The 14,588-nt window shown below is 65.2% G+C and overlaps 1 protein-coding gene across 3 annotated transcripts in view; it reads left to right on the top strand.

Moving 5' to 3' along the window:
- The window catches only part of ADAP1 (ArfGAP with dual PH domains 1), a 51,637-nt gene that overhangs the window by 26,356 nt on the left and 10,693 nt on the right, over positions 1–14,588 (top strand). For all 3 annotated transcript variants that reach the window (XM_023246236.2, XM_023246235.2, XM_019820317.3), the window contains exons 2-4: positions 1,561–1,691; positions 6,405–6,496; positions 9,944–10,026. In XM_023246236.2, the coding sequence (XP_023102004.1) occupies positions 1,561–1,691; positions 6,405–6,496; positions 9,944–10,026 (306 nt within the window). The remainder of the gene's footprint in view (positions 1–1,560; positions 1,692–6,404; positions 6,497–9,943; positions 10,027–14,588) is intronic.

Raw genomic sequence — 14,588 nt, 5'->3', positions numbered from 1 at the left:
CGGGTGTGCCTGTCTGCTCCGCGCCTCTGCTCACAGCTCTTCTGGGGGGGGCGGGGGTGGCGAGGCTCCCAGAGCCGAGGCTCTGAGGCCTCGGGCTCCCTGGGCCGCGCCCTTCGCGGGAGCCTCTGGGTCGGCGACCCCGGGATAGACAGGAGGTGGGGGGGCCGGGGCTCCTGGTGGTCTCAGAGCGCCGGCCAGGAGCCTGTGTCTGTGCCTGGGGTCACCTCCCCGTCCCGCACCGCCCCAGACCCACCGGGACCCCCATCCTGCACCAGCCACCCCCACCCCATAAGCACCTGTGGGGACCAGGAGGGAGGGCTCGGAGGCCCCGCCCCTCAGACGGTCGGCCTGGGGGCCGCAGGGCCCTCGGGATGACGTGGCTGTTCTCCTGAAACTTCTCTATTCTGGGCGCCGCTTAGAAGCAGCCTGCCGCCCCGGCCCGCACTTCCTCTGCTAGACCTCGGCTCAGCACCCCGTGGGCGCCGTGGGGACGGGGGTGCCGCGAGCTAGGCTGTTAGGTTGGGAAAGTAGCGAGGCCCGTGGCTGCCAGATCTGGTGCTTCTTGTCCCCGTGCTCAACTGCCCAGCCTCCCGGCCGCCTGTGTCCCTCTCGGGTCTCGCCATAGGGCAGCCCTCGTCTCCCCAGACGGGCGGGAGGGGGCGGGGCCGGCTGCCCTGGGGCAGCGAGAGTCTGGGTGGGAACGGGGGACCCCAGGGCCCCAGGTGCCCCTTCACAGCCCCCGCACCTGCCCACTCGCACACGTGTGCACACCCACATCTGCCCACTTACATGTGTGTGCACACATGAGCTCTCACACACTCGCACACGCACGCCCCCTGCAAACGCACCCCTGGCACAGAACCATGGGCCTGTGGCTGGGCCTGTGGTGTCTGCGGAGGGGCTCTGGCCCTCCTGGCCTCTTGACTGGAACCGGCTGATCCAGAAGCTTCACTTAAAAGTGGAAGGTGTCTCAGAGGCTGCCGCCCCTTCTGAGAGCTGGCTCTGAGGCTCGGTCCTTCCAGCCCCCGGCCCCGCGCGCCGTTACCAGGCTGGGGTGTGCGCAACAGGAAGGACAATCCTGGAGGCGCCGTCGGTGCCCCGAGTGAACAAGCGTCACGTTCCGCCACGCTCGCCTCCCGTGGCTCAACGCGAAACCTGGCAAAGCTGCGGAAAAGTGGACCCGCGCCCCTGACCGGGTCAAGGGCCATCCGCATACGCACGTGGCTGTTGCACCGAGCGAGACGTCGGGGTGCGTTCGAGCGCGTGGGCGCGTGGCCAAGCCAGCGTCCCCGTCGCGCCCGGCGCACTTGGTGCCGATTGAGTGTCGCTGTCGAGCACGTCTCTGTGGCCACGGCGCGTCCGCTCGGGCGTCTGTGGAGCTGGGACTTCGGGGGTGGGGCCGCTCACCTGTGGCTGGTGGCAGGGACCCCGCGCGGGGCACAGAGCCGGTGCGCCCTGGGGATCTCCTCGCCGATTTCCCGTCGCACAGGTGGAGAGACTGAGGCCACAGAGAGGCCCGGCCGAGCTCCAGCCCCTGAGGGTCTCGCCTTTGCCTTCCAGATCCCGACTGGGCCTCCTACACCCTGGGGGTGTTCATCTGCCTGAGCTGCTCGGGAATCCACCGGAACATCCCCCAGGTCAGCAAGGTGAAGTCAGTCCGCCTGGATGCCTGGGAGGAGGCCCAAGTGGAGGTACGGCCCCGAGGGGATGGGGCTGCGGGGGGTTGGAGGAGCCCCTGTGGTCCGGCCGCACCCCCCACGGGGCCGTCGGCCCGGCCCCCTGCGTCACAGACACCTCGAAGTGGCCACCCCCGGTGTTCCCGGCTCCTGGCTGTGGCCGGCACTGTGAGGGGGGAGCGGTGGGGGGCGGGGGGATTGAGGAGTGTGGTGGGGGGAGGGGAAGAGGGGTGAGGGCAGAGGGCAGGGCGGTGGTGCGGGGAGCCCAGGGGGCTGGGGGCAGGGAGGGGTGGGCGAGGCAGGGGGATGGGCTTATGGGGTAAGCAAGGCCTTCGTGTCCTGTGCTGTCCGCCCCCCGGTTCGCCCTTTCGAAGCACACAGCTCAGCCGTTTCCGGTGTGTCCACGGTCAGGCCACTGTCGCCGAAGTCACTTTTAGGGCATCTCACGCCCGACAAGGGAACCCGTGCTCCTTGCCGTCCGGTCCAGGCCGAGCAGTGTCCGTAGGCTCTGCGTCTCCACAGACGTGGCTGTCGTGGGCATTTTTGTGAAAGGGCGCAGGCAGCAGGTGGCCTTGGCCTCAGCCACTTTCACTGAGTGCCACGTGGCCAGGCTCCGCCCGCCTGGTAGCGCCTGTCAGGGCTTCGGCCTTTCTGTGGGGGACGATGTCCACTGCGTTGACCGGCCTCGTCCTGTCTGCCCGTCCACCTGCCCACGAGCACCTGGGGCGCCGTGGTTTGGTACCGAGCCCTGTGCCCACAAGGAGCGTTGTGACCGAGCATGGCCCCCGTCCTGCCCGCCGGGGCGGAGTCACCCCTCCGGTGGAGAATCGTGGTTCATGGAACCAGGCCCCTGGACAGACGCGCCGGCTCTGCCTTTCCCCACCCCCTGTGACCGCCAGGCCACCGCGGGACCCGTGGCGGGTCCTGGAACCTTAATTCCTGCACGTGGGAGGTCACGTGACTGTGATTCCGGGAGACCTCGCATCACCCGCACACCCTGGCCCCGGGATCCTCCTCTGCTGTGTCCCTGCGGGATCCTTGCTTTCCTTTTTTTTTTTTTTAAACGTTTATTTATTTTTGAGACAGAGAGCACGAACGGGGGAGGGTCAGAGAGCGGGAGACACAGGATCCGAAACAGGCTCCAGGCTCTGAGCCGTCGGCACAGAGCCCGACGCGGGGCTCGAACCCACGGACCGCGGGATCACGAGCTGAGCCGAAGTCGGCCGCTTAACCGACCGAGCCGCCCAGGCGCCCCTATGGCATTTTGTATCATGAGTGACGCTGAGCGTCCGTGGCGCGGGTTGGCGTCCTCTGCGTCTCATCCGTGGCCTCCCGTTGGCGCCCTGGCTGACACCTTGTTAGCTGTTTCGTTTTCTCGTGTTCTTCCACGTTTGGGGGTCTGACCCTTCGAGACCGTATGGCCCTCCGGTTCGCGCTGCCTTTTGACTCTGCTCGTGCTGTGTGCAGTGGAAACTTTTTTACTTTGGTGGAGTCAAAATTATCAGCGTTTTGTGGTTTTCGGGTCTCTGGGTACCTAGAGGGGCCCGCTCTGCCCCAGGCTTCTTTTGACTCACAAGGGCGTTACTGAGACGCCGCTCTCACGCCAGGCCACTCGCCCTTGTGAGGTGTGAACCGACGCGATTTCACCGCGTTTCCGGCTGCGCAACCGGCCCCACTGACTGATTTTGGAACATTTTCCCAAAATAAACCCTGTGCCCCTCAGCAGCCCCTCCCCCTTCCCTCCACGACCGCCCCCCCCCCCCCCCCAGCCTCTACTGGAAGTAACATCTGCTTTTCTGTCCCGATACGTCTTCTGGGCGGGTCATGTCAGTGGACCCCCCCCCCCCCGTGGCCTCTGTGACTTCCTTCCCCCGCAGAGCACCGTGTGTTCAGGGTTCAGCCATGTGGCCTTAGGCATCGGCCCCTTTATCGTGGACTGCTTCCTGCTGTGTGGACAGGCCACATTCGACTTACGCCCTCGCCCGTCCATCAGTGACTCTTGGGCTGCGTGACTCCCTCGGCTCCCACAGGAAGTGCTGCTGCGAACAGTCAGGGGCAGGGGTCGCCTTCCTCCGGGAATGGCCTGGCCTCACTGTGCCTTACGGGGCTCTGTTTGACACCTGGGGGCCTCCCAAGGGGTCCAGGACAGGTGCACGTGGCCCCTGGCAGTGCACAGTGGTCCCCGGGCCCCCAACGCATCGTACCACCTGCCTCTGATTCTAGACGCCCTCGTGGGTGCCAGGCGGTCAGCATCTCCGCGTACGCCGGCCGGCTTGTCTGCGTACGTGCTCCACAGAGACGTCCACGCAAATCCTTTACCAATTTTTTGGGTGTCTGGCTGGCTCAGTTCGCTAAGCGTCCGACTTCGGCTCAGGTCATGATCTCACGGTCCACGGGTTCGAGCCCCGCGTTGGGCTCGGTGCAGCTCAGGGCCTGGAGGCCGCTTCGGATTCTGTGTCTCCCTTTCTCTCTGACTCTACCCTTCTCACACTGTCTCTCTTTCTCTCTCAAAAATGAATAAACGTTAAAAAAAAAAAAAAAGAAATGTATATTCTTGAAGAGCTATATACGTATATATTTTTTATTACTGAGGTGAAAACCACATAACAGAAAACCCACCATTTTATTTTATTTTTTTACGTTCATTTATTTATTTTGAGAGAGAGAAAGAGAGCACGAGCACGAATGGGGGAGGGGCAGGGAGAGAGAGAATCCCCAGCAGACTCCACGCTGTCAGCACAGAGCCCGACGCGAGGCTCGAACTCATGAACTGTGAGATCATAACCCGAGTCAAAATGAAGAGTCTGACACGTGACTGAGCCGCCCCAGCGCCCCCAAACCCGCCATCTTAAAGGGAACAGTGTGATGGCGTCTGCCACGGTCACGTTGTCTGTTTCCAAGTATTCCCGTCATGTCCAAGGACCCAGGGCCACCGGCCCCGCGGCCACGCGCTGTGCCCTTCTCGCCCGGCTGCTGTCATTTAGCACGATGCTTGCACTCTCTCGATGGCGTCCTTTGGAGCACAGTTTTTAATTCTGAAGTTCCACTGTTGTCTCTGGTTGTTTGTGCTTCTGGAGAGACATCTGGGAAACCACGTCTTAACGGGAGACATTAATGGGAGATTTCCTCCTGTGTTTTCCTAACATGATTTTTAAAATTATACCACGGTTCTTATCTACTATTTTTACTGTTTAATTTTGGAAATCACAGCTTCAATTCAGCTGGAAGTTATGTCACTGAAAGGCTGCGTCCAGCCATACTTTTTCTCCAGTGGTTTCCGCGTTTCCTGCCCCCACTGATGATCAGCCGGTGGGCACCCCTCGCTGATGTGAGATGGGCGTTAATCCTATTAAATCCACTTAATATCAGTATTAGATTCTAGCGGATCGATTTCTGGATCTTTTCTTGGTTTCATTGATTAGGCTTTCTAGTCAGTAACAGGTTTTAATATCTGGTAGGAAGAGTCTTCATTTACAGAATTTTCTAGAATATTTTTTCTTGTTAATTGTATTTAAAAAAAAATTTTTTTAAAGTTTATGTTTTGAGAGAGACAGAGAGAGAGTGAGCGAGCATGAGCCAGGGAGGGGCAGAGAGAGAGGGAGACACAGAATCCGAAGCAGGCTCCAGGCTCTGAGCTGGCAGCACAGAGCCCGACGAGGGGGTTGAATCCACGAACCGTGAGATCATGAGCTGAGCTGAGTTGGATGCTTAACTGACTGAGCCACCCAGGCGCCCCTACCCTGCTTGTTAACTTTAAAATGAACTTTAGAACCATTGCTAGCTTTAAAAACTGCTATTCCCGTTTTGTTTTTGTTTTTGACAACTTCCAAAAGCGCATAGATTAACATAAGGAGGCAGCATGTTCCCACCCCTTCCAGGCACGGGTCTCTGTGCAGAGTTTTGTGCTCATCCCTCAGGAGCGTGTAAGTTTTGTCTTGTGGAGACTTTGAGCATTTCTTGTGAGGCTGCTTCTTGGCTGAGGTTTCAGATACATAGAATTCTGATTTCAGAATTCTAATTTGGTTCCAGCCTTTTGCTCAAGTGTCTTACTGTTGGTGGTATTTTCCAGTTGACCCACTTGGGTCGTCCGTGGTCATGACCCGGCGGTCCCCAAAGCTCCATGCTGTTAGAAGAAAGGCTTTCCCTGGAGGCTTCGGGAAGGAGGCAGGATTGGAACACAAGGGATTTCCTTTGCTCCCCTTGTCCTCAAGGCCACAGTGCGGTCAGGCCCCTCTGGCCCCTTCCCTGCTCCCCACACCGGCCCTGGGATGTCATCCAACACCAGCACACCAAGCACCCTCCTCAGGGCCTTTGCACCTACTGCCCACCCACACTGCCCGTGTAAGTGCCCTGCTCCCCACTCCTGACTCCTGCTGTCCGTCCACCTCGGGGACACGCACTTTGCTGCCCCGGGCCAGTCTCCATCTCTGGGGCCCTCGCTGTGTCCAGTTCTCGAGGGCCGCCTGCCCGTGTGGGTCAGATGAGTGGACGGCGGGCCTCGCGTGAGGCAGGGACGGGGCACCTTGGGCGGAGGGCACAGCGCTGCCGTCCCGGGGGATGTATGCAGGGCCCAGCCTCTCTGCCACCCTCCCCAGCACCCCTTCTACCCGGAAGTGCAGGTCCCGTCCCTGCGGCCACTGCGAACACCTTCGCTGGGACAGGAGCGGCTGGGGGTCAGCCGGCCCGGCCCCGGCCTCCGGGAGCACTGACCCTGTCCTCTCTCCGCAGTTCATGGCCTCCCATGGAAATGATGCTGCGAGAGACGCGTATGAGTCCAAAGTGCCTCCCTTCTACTACCGGCCCACGTCCTCTGACTGTCAGTAAGTCGCCGAGCGGTTTTGTCTGGGGCTGGAAGACCGGAGTGGGGCGGGTGCAGGCCCGGGCCGGTGGCTGGGCGGTGGGGTCCTTGCTGGGGGCCCTCGAGCGCTCCCCGGAGGTCTGAGGAGGATGCTGAAAAGTGCACCTCTGCGGCCGCCTGTCTGAGGGTGTCCCCCTGTCCCCCCGTCCCCCCACCCAAGCCAGTCATCCCCTCCCCCGGCATCGCTACACCTCCCTGTATTCCCTCCCTCCCTGGGCATCGCCGCCCGGGACGCCTCGGCCGTCTGCTCCCAGCACAGGCCTGTCACCCAGACCCGCCACCCGCCGACCGCCTCTCCTCTTCCACGGTGGCAGCCACAGCTCAGAACGAATGGCCCTCTTTTGACAAGGGTGTTCCTGGGGGCCCGGAGGGGTTGGGTGAGTTTCTCAGGGTAACACAGATGCCAGCAGACGAGCTGGAACCAGTACTTGGGACGTGGTCTCTATGCTGGGGAGCCCTGTTCCCATGGGGGCAGGTGGGAGACCTCGTGGCCACTTGCCTGGGGGTGAGCTGCCCTTTCTTGGAAAGGAAGGTGGGGACCTGACCCACCCACCTCCCGGGCCGGTGATATGCTGTTGGCTGCGGGTCTCTGGGGACAGGACGCCTTGCCAGGGACCCACCCCCATGCAGACACCGTGTCACATCCTGAGACCCCACTGCTTCTGGGCTCCCGGGGAAATCTGGACCCTGAGGCCACGCCAGGCCATTCACGTCCCAGTATGAATCAGCGAGGCCGGACAGCTATTTGTGAGATGTGATTTTATTGCCCCGGCCACAGGCTGCCCTGTGGTCTGGTTATTTGCATGTGTCCCCATGTGTCCCTTCTGTCTGAGTGTATGACAAGGGACAGACTGGAACACAGGCCACGCCCTTGCCAGGACATGCTCACAGAGACCATCCCTGCCCCTTGCCGGGGCAGTGTGGTCAGGACCCATCAGGTGGCTGGGCGTCCCAGGGTGGTGAGCGTGCTGACCCGGGGCAGGCCTTGCCTTCCAGAAGCTTCCGCCAGGTGGAGGTTTGTGGGAGCCGAGCCTGCCACGGCACCCACACTCCGTGGGTGTTCAGGTCTGCCCAGGCCAAGCCCCAGAGGCCCAGGAGGGTGCAGACATCTGTAGGGGTGAGGTCCCAGCCCCTCATGGGGAAAGCTGACCAGGGAGGTGTGGCAGCCGACCCACCAAGCTCCCTGTGGACAGCCGTGCAGCGGTAGGAGGTGTGGTGGAATCCCTTTGTAAACAAACCGTGGGGATTCAGATGTGCACACTGCGGAGCCAGGGAGCCTCCCACGTGTCGTGAGGATGGCCTGGGGGGGGTGGTGTGTGTCCCTGTGCCCATGAGGAGCGGTGCTCAGAAGGCCTGGGGATCAGGCCGTGTTAGTGTCAGGCGGTGACTCAGAGGGGGGCGGGACCCAGTTCCCTTCCCGTGTCTGCCCCGCTGGCCTGGCATTCGGTCCTCACACGGCGGGAAGAAAGTCACCAGGGCCCTCCCGGTTTTCCCTCTGCTGTCAGCCAGCCCCTGGCTTCCTGTGACGTGGGCTCAGCAGGCAGCCTCGGCGGAACCTGGAGGAGCCCCCCGAGCCCTCAGCGGGCAGGGTGCCTGGCTGGCAGGGGCCCCGTGCTGGCTTCCGGGGGCCAGGGTGACGAAACACCGGGTGCTCAGCTTTTGCAACAGAAATTCACTGTTCCCACATCCTGGAGGTCGGGGTCGAGGTGCGTGTGGGGTCCCCTGAGCCCCCTCCTCGGCTTGTATGTGGCCATCCTGTGTCTCTGCAGACTCCCCCCACCCCGAGGGCGCCCCGACTCCAGGGCGACCTCATCATAACCCGTTAATCCGTCCAAACGGGGGCCAGTCTGCAGTGTCGGTTAGGACCCAACGTCTTTTCATGGGTGGGGGACACAGTTCATCCCTTAACGGCCTCTGAAACCAGGCGGATGAAACGACAGGAGGTCTGGGTCTGCTGTGGGGAGGGCGGAGGGCACGCGGCAGGCGGGGTGGGGGGGCGAAGCCTGGCCGCCCTCAGCTCCCGAGAACGCAGAGCAGGTCTGGGGTTTCATCAGCGGCCCGAGACGGGGTGTGGGCGCTGCCTCCCTCGTCGCCGGGCCTCACGTGTAGCGGGAACCCCGTCGCTGCCGGCTTTCCCTGGTGCGGGAGGCCGGGCCAGATGGCCTCCGGAGGGCGGGGCCCCCTGCCGCGACACCCTGGCCGTGGGGTCCCCGGGGGCCGAGCGGTCCGGGATGCGCCTGCCAAGCAGCGTGGGGACCCCCTCCCGTGTCTGCTCCCAGGGCTTAGTCCCGTTGTTGCCGCCGGGAGCCTCGGTGCCGGGCCCGGGGAGGCCCCCGCATGCGGCAGGAAGGGCCTCCGAGCCCGAGGGCCGTGCCGGGGTTCCAGACGTGTCGTCGGATGGCCCCTTCCGAGGGGGATCGGGCCCCAGGGGCCGCAGGGCGAGGAGGGCGAGGAAGCCGCTGCCTCGCCCGGTGGAGGGGCGAGGACCGTGGGCGCCGGGCCGTCTGGCAGGACCCACCACGGGCATGAGCGGGCGCTCGGGGCAGACGGCCCTCTGCCGCCTCTGGGGCAGCCCTCCCGGGGGGCGGTGGGCGGGGGTGCGCCTCGAGGGCCGGTGGACGGAAAGGAATGACGCCCCAGTGGGGCTGACCCAGACAGCCTCGTACCCGCCCGATTCCGTGCGGAAGTGGACTGTGGTTGGGGGCTGGGGGGGGCGCTGGTGGGCACGGGGGTCCTCTTTGGGGTGACGACGGCATAACCTTGGGAAGGCGCCGTGAGCTGCCAGAGTCAGCGCTTTCGGTGGTCGCGTTATGGCCACGTGAATCAGAGCCAATTTTTTAGGTTTTTTTTTTTTTTTTTTTGTAATCTCTGCCCTCAGTGCGGGGCCTTGAACTCCCAACCCCGAGATCAAGAGTCGCAGGCTCCTCCGGCCGAGCCAGCCAGGCGCCCCCGAGGGCCATTTCTTTTCTTTTCTTTTTTTTTTTAAATTTTTTTTCAACGTTTATTTATTTTTGGGACAGAGAGAGACAGAGCATGAACGGGGGAGGGGCAGAGAGAGAGGGAGACACAGAATCGGAAGCAGGCTCCAGGCTCTGAGCCATCAGCCCAGAGCCTGACGCGGGGCTCGAACTCACGGACCGCGAAATCGTGACCTGGCTGAAGTCGGACGCTTAACCGACTGCGCCACCCAGGCGCCCCGTATTTCTTTTTTTCTTAGGAGGAGGTGTTAGTGGCAGACCTGTCTGATCAGCAAATTATTTTAAAAATCAAAGCGGGTGGCCCTTCGGCCCTGCTGTCTGCAGGCGGTGGACACGCGCGCTCTCAGTGGCCGCGTGTCCGTGGGGTGCCAGGAGCCCCCACGCCCCGTGGGCCCGCTCGGCCCGGGGCTCACTCTGCCCTCCCTCCCCAGGCTCCTGCGGGAGCAGTGGATCCGGGCCAAGTACGAACGGCTGGAGTTCACCCACCCGGAGAAGCAGGAGCCGTACTCCGCAGGTAAGAGCGCGCGTGTCCCTCTGTGTCTCTCTCTCTGTCCTTATCTCTCTGTCCCTGCCTGTCTCTGTGTCTCTCCTCCCTGTCCGAGGCGCTGGCAGGCCTAGCTGGTCTGGCCCGTGTCTGGTCCTCCTGACACTGAGCTGGGCGGCCCGGTGCTCAGACCCCATGGTCACCCACAGCACAGCTCCGATGGGGCTGGCGCCTCGGGGCCGCGGCGGGCACCCGAAGGGTGACCAGGTGCTGGTGGGAGGGGAGTGACGGACTCGGCCTGGGTGGGGCCGGGGCCAGAAGATGGGGCAGGGGTGATGGGAGCGGCCCTGCTGGGTTCCGGAGGTGAGGGGTGTGGGCACCAGACCGGTCCACGGCCGGAGTGCGTGGGTCCATCCCAGGCGCTGAGGTCCACGAGGGCCAGGTCCCCCCTGTGCCTCCCACCATGGCCGCGGGGCCAGCCGGGAGTCCTCTCTGCCCGTTAGAACCCGTTCCCCCAAGCTGCTGCCACCACTGTTCCCCTCGGGAAGCGTCCCCAGCATCTCGTGCGTGTGTGAGACAGGCCAGGAGCGGGGGGGGGGGGGGTCCTCAGGAGGGACACACCAGCGGCCCCGAGCCCGTGGCCCCACAAGGCCACAGCCGTGCAGACGGTCGCCTCTCCACCGGACCCCGCGGGGCTGGCGGAGGGCGCTGGCGTCCCGATTCCAGGGCCCAGGCAGGCCGAGTGCAGCCCCCGCCCGGGTCCTCACCGGGCCCCCCCTGGGGGCAAGGCCACGCTCCAAGTCACGTGGGAGGTGCTGGTGCACGGGCCTCAGAGGTCGGCCTCGGGGACCGACCCCCACAAGCCTGGGGACCCAGAGGAGCCGGAACCATGGCCCCACACGTGCCTTCCTGGGTCTCCCAGGCGGGGGCCTCCAGGGGCACCAGGCCCCGCAGCTTCCGGTGCCCGGCTGGCCGGGTGCCCTAGACCCCAAGCCCGCGCAGCGCTCTGCTGAGACGGAGGGAGCGGCCCCCCCACCCCAGGCCGGCGTCCAGGGGGTAGGGCAGGGGCACCTGGGGGGCCGGCAACCACTGAGGAGTCCCGGCCCTGTGGTTCCTTGTCGGGCGCCCCTCCCCCAGTCCTGGGAGGAGCACCAGGGGATTCCCGGGAGCACTTCCTGCCACAAGAGCACTTTCTCGGGCCCAGGGGCTGACACACCCACTGGCCAGCAGTTTAGCCGGGCCCCTCGGAGGGGGAGGAAGGGAGACGTGGGGCTCGGGGAGGCCTCCAGCCCCGGGGGCCCGGTGAGGCCGGGGCACAGCAGAGGCAAAGCCGTGGCCTCCCTGCAGCTCGGAGGGGCCGTGGTGGGAGCCTGCGTCCCCAGTAGGCGGTGGGACCGGCTGGTGACCACCACACGTGGCCCCGGGAGGAAGGGCTCGGTGAGGGGACGTGGGCGCCAAAGGTGCCACAGGGGAAGCGACGCCCGTGAGCCCACGGAGGGACGGGCCAGGGAGGGAGGGCCGGGCCCCGGGCGGACTCCCGGCAGAGCAGGTGTGGACGGGCCCACGGCGGGGCTGAAACCCGCGGGGGCTGGAGGAGGGGCGGGGTTGGCACGTCCCCCCAGCGTCTTCCAGTGGACTCGGATTAGGACGGAGGGAAAGGGTGTCACTGGCAGAGGAGCTGCTGGACCCGCCTAACCCACGGCAACCAGGCTGGACGGGGCCCTGGTGCACGGGCAGCGTGGCTTCCGTGGCCTTCTGGCCAAAGACGTAAAGCCTCTGCTCTGCCTCAGGGAGACCCCAGACAGACCTGCGTGAGGGGCCATGACCCAAAGAGCTGACCAGCACTCTTCGAAGATGTCAAGGTCATGGCCTGCAGGGAAGACCGAGAAGCTGGTGGCGCCTTCAGGCATCGTAGGGCTGTGGGGACTCGGCGGGGCCGCCGAGAACGGGGTAGTTCATAGTGCCCTGTGGTCGCCAGGTGTGGAGTGGGCCCCGGGCTCCCGCCGGGTCACGCGCAGGCCAGGCACTGCCTGGTGCCTGGGAGCAAGGGGCGAGGGGCGGCCACACGGCCCGGGCTCCGGATGGACCCTGGACGGACAGGCACCAGGCTGGCGCTCCCCGCCCTTGGGGCAAGGTCGCGGGTGTGTAGAGATAGGGTGTCTCCACCTGCCCCACCCCAGCTCGCAGGGGTGACCCTGGTGACGGCTGCCTCCCCACCCTGTGCCCCGCCTCGAGCCAGGGCCTCAATGGCCGCCTTTCACTGGGAGGACAATGCCCCCTGTTGTCCAGAGGGCCTGGCTGCCCAGGCCGCCCCCAGTCACCGACAGACACAGCACTTCCTGTCTAGGCTTCGGACCCCGTTCCTGCCGGGGCTGGGGGCGGGGGGTGGTTCGCCCCATCTCCCTGTGTCCCCTCCTGTCTGTGCAAAGCAGGGCCGGTCCCGAGTTTGCACCCTGCCCCGCCTTTGTCCTCACTGTCACAGGATGACCCAGGGGCTCCCTGTGTGACAGAGCCCATCCCCCCGTGCCTCGGTTTCCCCATCTGTGTAGCGGGGAGGACACAGTGCTCGGCATGGGGTCGTTGTTAAGCATCAAATAGCGTCGCATGCGGGGCAGCCAGTGGGCCTGAGGCATCCCTGGGGTGGTGGCTGGTGGGGTCCCGTAGAGTGAAGGTGCTCGGGGGGGTCTGTCTGGGAGGGGGCAGGCTGACGGGCCCCTCACCCCCACACCGACGTGGATGCGAGCGGGCCCCCACGGGGCTCGGGACCGTTGGCTGCTCCCTGGAGTATGTTGTGCATGGGGATCGGGGTGTGCGGCGTGTGGAGTTGGCCACGCGGAGGGCTGTGCTGGTCCCCCAGCGGGGCGCTGCGGGAGCAGGCAGGGAGACTGGGGGGCTGGCTGGGGCAGCAGGGAGAGGGGGGAAAGGGAGGCCAGGCCTGGGACCCTGTGTCAACCTCTCAGGGTCTAGAACTTACAGGCCGGGAACCAGGTCTTGGCCCTTCTCGGGAAGAGGCTGCCGTGGGCCTCCGATTCCCTGGTGCCTCCCCGGTCCCTGTCTCTGTGCCCAGAGAACACCTCTCCACCGGGCGTCTCCCGTCCTGGGAGGGCCGCCCCGGGTCTGGGCACGGGAAGCCACGTGTCCCGGCTCCAGTTAAGAAACCAAAGATACAATCCATGTATAAGCTCCGTGCCCGTGAAGGGGACAGTTCTGTGAGCCGTGACAAAGGCAGATACGGGACACTCCCAGTCAACCAGGACCCTGAGGGCCATCGCCGGCCTCCCCTCCCGGCCCCCGCTCTGCCCCGGAGTCACTACGTGGGGCCAGTGACGTGGCACCTCTGGAGTGTGGCGTGACACGCCCGACACTGGCCCGCGCTGCGCCCGTCCCCGGCGCTCCTTCCCGCGCAGAAAAGTGTCTTGCGCGCGGACGAGTCCCCAGCTTGTGTCCGGTTGCAGCCGCCGCGAGCGTCGTGCTGAGGCTTTCACGGGAATGTGGTTTCCGTTCTCTCTGCGTCGTGTGAGAAGCGCGTGGCGGTTCCCTGTCCGCGTCAACGAGCGGCTCTGCAGCCCCTGCGGCCGAGGTGGGGCCCAACACCTTCTCCCCGCACGTCCAGCCCGGGCGCCGGCCCGCCCTGGGGACGGTCCGTTCCTCTGGTTTGCTCGGGCCGCCCCAGGGGGTGAGCAGCGCTGTCCCCTGGGGGCCCGGCACCTTCTCCCCGCACGTCCTCCTGGCGCTCCATGCGGGGCTTCTGGGGAGAGGCAGCGAGTGAAACCGGGAGGTGGGCTGGCCAGTCCGGCTTCCCGGGGGGTGGTGGGGCCCGGCACACAGTAGGCGCTTAGTAAATGCTGAGTGAACCATCTGGCCTCTGCCCTGGGGCTGGTCAGCCCTGGGGAGTAAGCAGTCTCCCCGCTCAGCCCAGCTCTGGGGGTGCGCGTCCGCAGGGCACCCTGGGCCCCGTGCCGCCTGGAGAGACCCCTCTGGCAGGGGTGTGGGGAAGGGTGGGGCATCGAGACACCCCAGGCTGTGTAGGCGGGCGACACGATGGCCAGGAGCCCCGGAGCCCCGGAGTCTGCAGGGGGCTAGAACCCCGGGGTGTGGCCCCGGGTGTGGGGGGCGGGCGTCCTTCCACGGCCAGGGCTGGGCAGGCCTACCCCACGGCAGGGCCGGGTGTGAACATGGCCGGCCGCTGGCTTCAGGCTCCGGGCCAAGGCGTCCTGCTGCTGGGGCCAGTCGGGGACCCCGGCCAGCGCCCGTCCGAAAATACTGCCGCTGCTGGAATTAGGCCTCCTGGCGGCTGGCCGTCGGGACCCACGTGGCCCGGGCGCCAGAGCAGTTTGGGGCCCGTGCTTGCCCCCCCCCCCTTCCAGCAGGGCCTGGGCCTGCGGGAGTGTGGGTCGTGGGCGCTGCTGCCACCTGCTGGGCCCGGCGGGCAAGGCGGGCGGGCGGGCCGGGCCGCGGGGGTCCTGCTGCGCCGGGAGCCACAGCCCCGAGCCGAAGGTCAGCCAGCGCTCCATGCCTCTGGGCCTCAGTTTCCCCTCCTGCACGAGGATAACAGCGCGGAGGGCTTTCTGGGGACCGAATGGGGTCATGTG

Source organism: Felis catus, chromosome E3, assembly GCF_018350175.1.
Source record: "Felis catus isolate Fca126 chromosome E3, F.catus_Fca126_mat1.0, whole genome shotgun sequence".
Classification (NCBI taxonomy): domain Eukaryota; kingdom Metazoa; phylum Chordata; class Mammalia; order Carnivora; family Felidae; genus Felis; species Felis catus.
Note: the sequence above shows the minus strand (reverse complement) of the source record. Positions and strands in the feature narration are given on the sequence as shown.